The 12,246-nt window shown below is 38.9% G+C and overlaps 1 protein-coding gene across 1 annotated transcript in view; it reads right to left on the bottom strand.

Moving 5' to 3' along the window:
• LOC115127219 (uncharacterized) overlaps positions 1-11,819 on the bottom strand; it is a 93,545-nt gene extending 81,726 nt beyond the window's left edge. The window contains exon 1 of the mRNA XM_065023646.1: positions 11,425-11,819. Within this exon, the coding sequence (XP_064879718.1) occupies positions 11,425-11,438 (14 nt within the window). The 5' untranslated portion in view covers positions 11,439-11,819. The remainder of the gene's footprint in view (positions 1-11,424) is intronic.
• Positions 11,820-12,246: the final 427 nt, after the last annotated feature.

Here is a 12,246-nt window from a genome sequence, read left to right as displayed (position 1 = left end):
AACAAAAGGAACATTTGCTGTCTAACTGGGAGTCTCGTGAGTGAAAACAGCCGAAGATCATCAAAGGTAAACGGTTAATTTGATTGCTTTTCTGATTTTCGTGACCAAGCTTCCTGATGCTAAGTGTACATAATCCTATGTTAGGCTATCGATAAATTTACACAAACGCTTGTATTGCTTTCACTGTAAAGCAGAATTTCAAAATCTGAGATGACAGGGTGATTAACAAAAGGCTAAACTGTGTTTCGCTATTTTTCACTTGTGAGCTTTTTTTATGACCAGCACTGTAGGTGCGCGAGACAACTTTACCAGTATCATAGCATGAATCGTTGTGACATATGAAATATGAGTGATAGTGTAATCAATGTGTAATAACTACGTAAGAAATTAATGAACGCGCTAAATTATTATGTGATGTGCAGTCATATTCAGGTCCTGATTGGTCAACAAGCTTATTTGGCAAGTCAAATAGTGTTATTTGACTCATCAAATAGTGTTATTGACACGCAAAGACCCAAACGGTGTTCCATAGAAATCCTGGTTGAGAATGAAATGACTGAACAAATGAACAATGAAACAGCACAGCAAGTAAGTGAAAGAAATAGGTTTTGATTATGTTTTACAGGTAATGGGGACAAACATAAATGCCAACAAAATAACTTTTTGGTCAGTGTGTGTATGTAACCTTTATTTAACTAGGCAAGTCAGTTAAGAACAAATTCTTATGACGGCCTACCCCGGCCAAACCTGGACGACGCTGGGCCAATTGTGCGCCGCCCCATGGGACTCCCAATCACGGCCGGATGTGACACAGCTTGGATTCGAACCAGGGACTGTAGTGACGCCTCTTGCACTGAGATGCAGTGCCTTAGACCGCTACGTCCATGTGTGTGTGTGTTAACTATTTAACTGTACTAGAATGCTTAAAAGGCCCCTAAAATGTTAAATATCGGTTATCGGTATCTGGGTTTTTTTGGCAAGGAAAATATCAGCCAAAAATGTCATATGCATCACTAGTACTGAGTAAAGGGTAAGAATACTTATGTAAATGTGACATTTCTGTTTTTTTATTTTGATCAATTTGCTAAAATGTCTAATAACCAGTTTTGCTTTGTCATGATGGGGTATTGTGTTATGATTGATGAGGGGGGGGCTATTGTCCCCCATACATACATCTGTAAGGTCCCTCAGTCAAGTATTGAATTTCAAGCACAGATTCAACTACAAAGACCAGGGAGCATTCAAAAGCCTCATAAAGAAGGGCAGTGATTGGTAGATGGGTACCAATAACAAATCAGACTTTGAATATCTCTTTAATCATGGTCAAGTTAATAATTATGCTGTGGATGATGTATCAAACCACCGTCCTTCTGAACTGAGATGCAGGACAGGAATGAAACTGATCAGGGATGTTACCATGAGGCCATTGGTGATTTTAAAACAGTTACAGAGTTCAATGGATGTGATGGGAGAAAACTGAGGATGGATTAACAACATTGTAGTGACTCCACGATAATGACAAATGACAGTGAAAATAATACAAATATACAGAAAAAAAGATTCAAAGTAAGGCATCTTGTGTGCAACAAGGCACTAAAGTAATACTGCAAACAAACAAAAAATGCTGCAAAGGAATACAATTTTTGGCCTGAATGCAAATCCTTATGTTTGGGGCAAATCCAACACAAAACATCAAAACATTTCAGGATAAAAATAAACAGGATGGAGCTAAGTACAGGCAAAATCCTAAAGAAAAACCTGGTTCAGTCTGATTTACACCAGACACAGAATTCACCTCTCAGAAAGACAATAACCTACAACACAAAGCCAAATCTACACTGGAGTTGCTTATTAAAGAAGACTGTAAATGTTACTGCGTGGCCAAGTTACAGTTTTGACTTAAATCTGTTTTTAAAAAATTTACTTTTGCAAAGCACTGTACATGTGGTTCTATTTTGTTTATAATAACCCTGCTGTCTGTCTGTCTCCCTGTGTTTCTGTTTCTGGAAGGCCAGGGATTTACACAACGTGCTGACAGTTGAGGGAATGTCCTTGGAGCCTGGCTGCACGTGGCACTAAAGCTCTTGTAAAGTCCCTCTCCCTTTCTCTCCTTTCTCCCTCTCTTTTTTCACATGTTTATCTCACACTCTGTCCATGATAAGGCCCCAGCTCAAAGTCCCCCTGCACATGCCATTCAGAACTCGGTGACCTCTGAACTGCAGGGTATTTGGTGTTTTATAAGTGATGATGTAATGTGATCAGATGGCTGGAGAGGAGGAACACGATCATCTAAGATAAATGTGTGAAAACAGACATACCACCTAGTGGAACAGGGCCATCGGCCAAATACTGGGAAAGAAGAGTGGGACCCGTTGTATTAGGGGTTGGGTGAGGCAAGAGCAACAAAATGTCTAGTAATCTGATCATTGGCAAATGAGTGAAGGAGTAGATGTTCTATTGGGCTTTTGATACAATCATTTCAGGTCTCCCTCGTAAAAGACTAGCCTGACTTCAATGGGACTTCCTGGATAAATAAATAAAAAGCCAATAATAGTTATAAATACTAGCATGGCCAGTGGCCACCTGCCAATCACCTCAGATACAGACAGTATCATCATATCATTATTATCTCTGTCATATTATTATTATCATCTTACGCTGTTCTTTTGTTATTGTAAATTAGTATCAAGTTCAAGACACTTGACCCTCTGGGCTCTTTAGTCATCCTAAACCTGTTATGATGACTAGGCCGGTCTTACATGTGGATATGGGTTGAAGTGAGGTCCTCTATGTGTACTGATGCACCACCTGGAGCACACTGTAATTCTGTCTCTCTGGCCTCTAGGTACAATCTCAAACGTAGTTTGTGGATCTATTTTCAAATTACTGGCTCGGTAAAGGTGCCCTATGGGTAGGAGGGAGTTCTATAGGTAGTCATTATGATAATACCTGGCTGACAGATAAACCGTCCATATTGTACTCAGTTCACACATGCAGTATGTATCAGAGACACTGAGAAGGTGGAGGAGAGGGGATCAGAACCCATGACAACGCCAGAGCCTAGCACTGACACACACACACACACACACACACACACACACACACACACACACACACACACACAGTGTGTTAGCTGTAGTCATGCCGACATATCTAATGAAGCAGAGCTTTTCTGTTAGCTGCTCCTCATGGGGCCGGGGACGGCTAATTCATCAATATTCTATTCTCCCATTTAGTAATCTTCTTCTCTGCTAATCATTTTTCTCCATGGATTTTGACTATTTCATAAGGATAATTTTTTTATGTAAGTTTCTATCAATATTATTATTTAACAAAAATCTTAATTATTTGTTCAATTATTTGTTATTTTAACATTATGTTTACACATGTGTGTGTTCAAACAGATTAATGAATCAATAAAGAATTAAAGAAATAGACGACAAAGATTTATGAATCCAAACTCTCCAACATGGCTCTGGTCTCAGCAACAGGTTGTAATCCAGACCAAAGATGCCTGGAGGGGTTTTTATCCCTTATGTTTACCCCAGATCACCTTTAACATTTTTATCAGCCATACTGAATTCAAAACAATTAAAAAATGGATTATTAAACCACTGTGTGGTTGAAGATACATCAGGCATACCAGCTAAATCAAAGTGTCAACAGGAAAACTTGGAGACTTTCCTATAGCTGCAGTGGACCAAGTCATACTGAACAACTGTGAGATGGTCGGTTCTGCAGACTTTTTAAAAGGTAAATGAATAACTATTAAATTATGCTGACACCAATCTAAAATATAATCTATCCATCCAGAAATCATCCAAGTCACATATTGGTCCATTTGATCAGAAAGGTGTGCTATTTAGCAATAAGCATTATCACCTGTAGCCCAACTGATGCAGCATAGTGTCAATAAAGAAATAGACTGAAGCATAGGGTTGATAAAGAAATAGGCTGAAGCATAGGGTTGTACAAAAACACATACAGTGTATCACCCATTTCACACACTGACCTAGCCAAAATATATAAAGAAAACAAAGAATACTCAGGTCAGGGCGTGACAGAAAAAGACTGAACCATAGGGTTGATAAAGAAATAGACTGAAGCATAGGGTTGATAAAGAAATAGACTGAAGCATAGGGTTGATAAAGAAATAGACTGAACCATAGGGTTGATAAAGAAATAGACTGAACCATAGGGTTGATAAAGAAATAGACTGAACCATAGGGTTGATAAAGAAATAGACTGAACCATAGGGTTGATAAAGAAATAGACTGAACGATAGGGTTGATAAAGAAATAGACTGAACCATAGGGTTGATAAAGAAATAGACTGAACCATAGGGTTGATAAAGAAATAGACTGAAGCATAGGGTTGATAAAGAAATAGACTGAACCATAGGGTTGATAAAGAAATAGACTGAAGCATAGGGTTGATAAAGAAATAGACTGAAGCATAGTGTCAATAAAGAAATAGACTGAACCATAGGGTTGATAAAGAAATAGACTGAAGGATAGGGTTGATAAAGAAATAGACTGAAGCATAGGGTTGATAAAGAAATAGACTGAACCATAGGGTTGATAAAGAAATAGACTGAAGCATAGGGTTGATAAAGAAATAGACTGAACCATAGGGTTGATAAAGAAATAGACTGAAGCATAGGGTTGATAAAGAAATAGACTGAAGCATAGTGTCAATAAAGAAATAGACTGAACCATAGGGTTGATAAAGAAATAGACTGAAGCATACCGTCAACAAAGAAATAGACTGAACCATAGGGTTGATAAAGAAATAGACTGAAGCATAGGGTTGATAAAGAAATAGACTGAAGCATAAGGTTGATAAAGAAATAGACTGAACCATAGGGTTGATAAAGAAATAGACTGAACCATAGGGTTGATAAAGAAATAGACTGAACCATAGGGTTGATAAAGAAATAGACTGAAGCATAGGGTTGATAAAGAAATAGACTGAACCATAGGGTTGATAAAGAAATAGACTGAAGCATAGGGTTGATAAAGAAATAGACTGAAGCATAGGGTTGATAAAGGAATAGGCTGAAGCATAGTGTCAATAAAGAAATAGACTGAACCATACTGCCAATAAAGAAATAGACTGAAGCATAGGGTTGATAAAGAAATAGACTGAAGCATAGGGTTGATAAAGGAATAGGCTGAAGCATAGGGTTGATAAAGAAATAGACTGAAGCATAGGGTTGATAAAGAAATAGACTGAAGCATAGGTTTGATAAAGAAATAGACTGAAGGATAGGGTTGATAAAGAAATAGACTGAACCATAGGGTTGATAAAGAAATAGACTGAACGATAGGGTTGATAAAGAAATAGACTGAACCACAGGGTTGATAAAGAAATAGACTGAACCATAGGGTTGATAAAGAAATAGACTGAACCATAGGGTTGATAAAGAAATAGACTGAACCATAGGGTTGATAAAGAAATAGACTGAAGCATACCGTCAATAAAGAAATAGACTGAAACATAGGGTTGATAAAGAAATAGACTGAAGCATAGGGTTGATAAAGAAATAGACTGAACCATAGGGTTGATAAAGAAATAGACTGAAGCATACCGTCAACAAAGAAATAGACTGAACCATAGGGTTGATAAAGAAATAGACTGAAGCATAGGGTTGATAAAGAAATAGACTGAAGCATAGGGTTGATAAAGAAATAGACTGAACCATAGGGTTGATAAAGAAATAGACTGAACCATAGGGTTGATAAATAAATAGACTGAAGCATACCGTCAATAAAGAAATAGACTGAACCATAGGGTTGATAAAGAAATAGACTGAACCATAGGGTTGATAAAGAAATAGACTGAAGCATACCGTCAATAAAGAAATAGACTGAAGCATAGGGTTGATAAAGAAATAGACTGAACCATAGGGTTGATAAAGGAATAGACTGAAGGATAGGGTTGATAAAGAAATAGACTGAACCATAGGGTTGATAAAGAAATAGACTGAACCATAGGGTTGATAAAGGAATAGACTGAAGGATAGGGTTGATAAAGAAATAGACTGAACCATAGGGTTGATAAAGAAATAGACTGAACCATAGGGTTGATAAAGAAATAGACTGAACCATAGGGTTGCCTATCTGCATTTACACTATTAGGCTAATCATGACCTAGATCACAAACTCTAAACAATATCTTGCTAAAAGTTTGCAATATATTGATGACTTCAATGTCACAAATAAACTCTGGTTTAAACACTATAATGTAGTGTTACACTTAACCCCAGTCTTCACTACAGTATGTGTTCATGGTGAATCGTGGAGCCTAAATCATGTTACCTCTAAAAGCTCTGGTGCAGCTTGCTCAGTTCGCTCATAGATGTAGGTGTGATACTCCACTTTTAACAATGGCCATTAAAACTGCTTTCAAATGTGTTTTTTCTCGGCGGGCCCGGACCAATTTAACCCTTGACCTTAAATCCCCTGGTACCCAACTGATATCAGGGCTGACCAATCAGAGATCTGGGTGCCTTGCTTTCTGCCGTTGCAGGGGGGGGTTACAGCGGCTCTGTTGAGCTCTGTCAATATAGGTGGAAGCCAAATCGATATGGTACGAAGGGATTTCACAGCTCACTGAGGCATGTGGATCAGCCAGCAAGCAGCCAGTGCCCAGTACGCATACCGGTCTGGGTCAGAGAGCTGCACTGAACCAGTAAACACACATGCACGCATGCACCACAGGTTGCATATACACACTGAAAGCTAGGCACACACTCAAACTAATGCTAAAGCCCAACAAAAAAAGGCATATGGGCACACACACACCAAAGCACACACTCCCTGCAGAGCTAACTAACACAGTGCGCTGACCCGTGATTAACCAGAGAAGCACTGCAGTCTTCTGCCATTAATTAGACACCTACTAATTCATTCAGAGCCACACACTGCTTCACAAAGGAACTACTGAGATAAACACACCTCCATGGCCACCCAGCAGCATAACTCATATGTAAACAACAACAATAAAGAAATACAAGATTGTTATCCCTCCTCTGGTTATTGACATTTTATTTGTAAATGTCAGAAATTTGGGAAGCAACAACCATTCTTCCACAAGACCAAGGAGAGGAATCAGCTCAGCTGTCAGTCTTGATCAAATCCCTAAAAAGCCCATGTTTAGTTCCTTGTTAAATCTTATTCATGATATTCATACTGAAAAACACAAGGCTAAAAGAGTAAAAGGTTTGACTCCATTACCATGTAAATACTAAGCAGAATAATTACAAATATAAATGGCATTACAATGTTTGTTACTATTACTGCAGGGTTCCCCAACTAGCACGGTTTTATTTGGCCCCCCAAGTTTTCTGAGCAAAAATAAGATTATTATTATTATTTAAAAAAATGTACATTGTCATTGTTGGACATAAAAGACTTTAAAAACACCAGGAAATCAGCTCCAATTGATTTTAATTTTTAGAAATCTGTTCCCATGTATTCCCACGCATAATAAAGACGCATGATTGTATAGAAATGTAAGCAAGGTTTGAAATTATTATGTTTCAGTCAAATATTATATCTGTTTGGGATTCTTGCAGTCAATTTCCAGTCTACAATTGATCTATAATTATGTTCTGGCTCTCCGACCATCCGCTCAAGAAAGAAATCGTCCCGCGGCTCAATCTAGTTGATGATCCCTGCTATACTGCTATAAACACTTGACTCCATTACCATGTAAATACTAAGAAGAATAAATACAAATACAAATGTCATTATAATGTTGTTACTATAGTATACTGTGTACACAGGTACAGTATTTATAAGATCAGTTATCATTGGGGTGGCAGGGTAGCCTAGTGGTTAGAGCATTGGACTAGTAACCGAAAGGTTGTAAAATTCAAATCCCCGAGCTGACAAGGTACAAAATCTGTCGTTCTGCCCCTGAACAGGCAGTTAACCCACTGTTCCTAGGCCGTCATTGAAAATAAGAATTTGTTCTTAACTGACTTGCCTAGTTAAATAAAGGTTAAAAAAATTTAAAAAATAAAATTGTTTCCTCCTTGGCACTTAATTGACCAATCAATGTCACGGGTTGGCTGGAGAATGCACATACATCCAATCAATCAGCACCCAATCAATCCAATCAAATAAGCTCCTATCTGGACAGCAATTGGCTATTTCAATGCTTAAGATGGTACAGAACGGAGTAGGCCGACCACATACAGACCTGATGCCTGTTATCACTCCTGCATTACACCTGATAAGTCCAGCCAATGCATTAGTTCAATTAAGAATCAATGCTATCAGGCATTCACTTTCATGTCAGCCACACAGATTTTCTTTCAGCCATCAAACCTATGAGGTGTTGTACTGACTCAAACAATGTTTGAAGGGAAAATGGCAAGTTCAATTTACAGTGGCTCTGAAGAGATTTGTCAATAGAATTTCAATCAATCAAACTATTGATTGATTGATTGATCAATTGATTGATTGATACAGAAAGTTGCTCCTTTGGAAGGTCAACAAGTGTTTCACAGTCCAGATAAGTCTCTGACCTAAACATATGGTCCAACGGTAATCCCAAGACACCCTCAAAGGCTTTACACGCTCACACACATGCAGGACAAGGAGTATGTTAGTGGCCTTGTAACTACAATGTAATGTTAGTGTCTGTGCATTAGTTTTAGTATTCATATGTAGACTCCTTTTTTGACCATGTGACCTGACTAGAAAAAGTGTGTGTGTGTGTATGTGTGTGTGTACGAGTATACTGTGTATCCTCTGTATATATATGTGTACGTGTATACTGTGTATCCTCTGTATATATATGTGTGTATGTGTATATTGTGTACGTGTATATATGTACAGTATGTTTAAACATGCATATTCACACGTTTACTTTCCCATTTTGCTCATGCAAAAACAATCAGAGATCAAAACCCCCATATCATTGTAACTAGAGGAGATAGCAGCACATCATCAGAAGCCAGTTCCAAATATTACAATTGACGATTGCGTGATGTGCAACACATTTTCCCACTTTTTACTTACACACATTGGTTGAATGATCATTTCCTCCTCGGTCCTCACTGACAGAGAAAGAGTCAGGACATCAGCCTCATCAGTCCTGCAGTAGACCAGTAGCTATTCTTCACACACTTCAGGTCTGTTAGAATCCGGCAAAAGGACTCTGTCATGGCCAACTCTTTCACTTGAGCTGCCGTTAGCTCAGACCAAAAAGTCTGGAGAGGAACATTACACGCAGCTATCTTTGGCCTTCTCCTGACTGCCATGGCTGACCTACCGCTGGTTAGGTTTAGCACACAAGTGTGTGTGTGTCTACGTACTAGCACGGAGCTCCGGATTGACCCAATCTCTATCCACCTGGTTTCTGAGAAACCACAGCCCATAGCACGGTGACAGCCCCCCCGGGCAGTGTACTAACACAGGCAGGCAGACAGAGGCACGGAGGCATTCGATCGGCATAACAGAGAAACTTGGGGTCACTGATGCTGACAAAATAGGCCTCCTTATCAAGTGGGTAGATAGATCGACACACATATACTAGCATTCCGATGCACATATTTTTTGTCCAATTGAATATGTATATTCACACACACGGACGGACGGATGGACAAACGCATACACACACACACGCATACACACACACACACACACATGCATACACACACACACACAAACATGATCTATACTCACTCAATACATAAACCTTGGAATAACTTATTTTTCTCCTTATTTTACTGAATCAGTTATGTATTAACAGCTGTAAGGCTTCTTGATCACAATCACCCTTTGTGATTAAACAGACACCCTTATCATATGCTACATGTTTTACTAACAGGATATGATATGGAGATAAGTATTTATATGACGTTGAGGGTGTAGTGTGTTTCAATAGTCCATGTGTCAACAAGATGAATGTTTGACCCAGAGTTCCATAGTTCCAGCTTGTATAAGACATATGTTGACGATCGTACGCATGATCACTCCAGTCAACCTGGCCCATTGTGAACTGGTTACTGATACGCTTCATGGGACTGTGAATACATGCTTGACAAAGAGATAGAAGTCATCCCTGAAAAGAATTACAAATAAGAAACAAGCACATTTATTTCCCTCTTAATTATTGAGAAATTGTACATTTTTGTTGTAACCTTCTTTCATATCAAGTTGCTGCAATAGGTATGTTTTAAAGGTGATTTGAAAAGGGTCTCTCTGTCCTCCAAAATGGGAGAAGAGGTACTTAACTGCATATTGTGAATTTTTGTTTGTTTGTTTGTTATTTTATGTTATTTATTTCAGGCTGTGTTTTTTATTCATGTTATTGCCAAACGAGACAGAGAAGTTGCAGATTGCACCTCTAAATTGTGTTCAGGTGATTCCTTTCTTTAAGAAATGCTATTTAAGTCATAGAAAAAGCAACTTTTCTGCCGTGTTAAGGAAGTGTTTTAGCATGACCCAAGTACAACTCCTTGACATTATGATGTGGTGCTAAAGTCTGGCTGAGCTGAGGAGCTGGTATATACAGCTGGGTAGGCTGTGGTTTGAGTTTATTGTGTTTTTATTGTCACATACTGGCGCCAGGAAGGGAATTTAATGATTTTGGGTACTGGCCAGCCAGGTTAGTAGAATGACATTTCTACTAGCCCAGGTGACATTCTCTGTAGCCAAGGGTCCAAAAGCCCAGTCTGAAAAGCACTGGCGATGGACTAGCTTCCTTTCCATCCCTGGTCGGCGGTGTTGCTGCTTATCAATTTGGATGGACCCATATGTTGTTTCTTGAAGAGAAGAAACCTTTTGATTTCCACACAAAATCTATTACAAACTCATTTACATGAACTCTGCCTTAATAAATCACATATTGTAGCCTATCAAAAACATTCAATTCACATCAGGGCTTCATACCAGAGCATTGCATCTCATAATGAATATTGATGGAATTTGATTAGGCAGCTTTCAGATGTTATACTAACTTCATTTAAATAGCTATGCTCCAGCTCGTGATGCCTTTCCAAATGATTTCATATGCAAATTCACATATTTCAAATATTTCACATTTTTAAACAACATTCTGCATCAAATATAGGCTATTCTACCAAACAACTTTGTTAATTTATAAGCCGCCTGCAATGAAATGTAGTAGACTAGGCTACTATTGGTGTTAGGCTATTGTATGTAGTAGCCTGCTTTTGGTGTTAGGCTATTGTATGTAGTAGCCTGCTTTTGGTGTTAGGCTATTGCATGCGTTAGACAAATGCAGAGAACTAATTAATCCATTGCAAAAATGTAGCCAATACAATGCACAGTCAGTAATAGTAACTCCACACAGATAAAACAAAACAGAAAATAAGAATAGGCTAGACTACAGCAATGAAAACAAAAACAATGGATTTAAAAGTGACACCCGGATGTGGGAATTTACCTGAGAAATAACATGAATGTTCCCTCTCTCCTTCGGAATCTCCCTGGTCCCAAACTCTGAGCGACCGTCTGCTTCTCACGCGGATTTTGCTCAGTGATGGCGCACGGAATTATCAAAGAGACCTTCGAGGAAATCTTCGGGTAGTTAGACAGAAGACCATGTCTAGTCACCCGCTCATGTAATTATGCCTTGAAGGTGAAGTCCTAAAGATATGTATTCTTCAAATAATAACGAGTCACAGTGACATGCCAAAATATGTAACGCATACGCCAAACTCCTCAAACCATCGGTGTCTGTACGCGGTCAACCGTTGTTCGCTATGTTCGTGTCTTGCCTTGCTTCATTTGCACGTTATCCCTCTGCAGCCAGCGCACCGGTTGGCGGTTGGTTGGCGCGCGCCTCACGGATTATTGCCCGGCCCCCTGGTGTTTTCCAATACCTTGACACATTGTTATGGCTTTCTCCCATTTATTTTTACGAGTGACCTGCGGCCAAGTTATTAGTCTACACATAATTACAAATCTGTGCAATTGGAGTCAAGTAAACGTGTCTGCTGCTGATTGCAAATTGACACACTTGGTCTTGGCAATATGACAGCTCCCTACACACTCACTCAGTAAAATATGACTGAAGCCAGTTCACTTACTGTAGCCTAATAATAATTTTACATGGATTGAATTTTTTGTTAGCATACTTTATGGCTCGCAGGCATGACAGGTCAACGTTAGCCTGTATTTAGGTTAGGTATCTATAGATGGTTCACGTGTGTGTGTCCCATCTCCTATGTACTATATTATAAACTGGGTGGTTTGAGCCCTGAAT

This window comes from Oncorhynchus nerka, linkage group LG2 (assembly GCF_034236695.1).
Source record: "Oncorhynchus nerka isolate Pitt River linkage group LG2, Oner_Uvic_2.0, whole genome shotgun sequence".
In the NCBI taxonomy this organism is placed as follows: domain Eukaryota; kingdom Metazoa; phylum Chordata; class Actinopteri; order Salmoniformes; family Salmonidae; genus Oncorhynchus; species Oncorhynchus nerka.
Note: the sequence above shows the minus strand (reverse complement) of the source record. Positions and strands in the feature narration are given on the sequence as shown.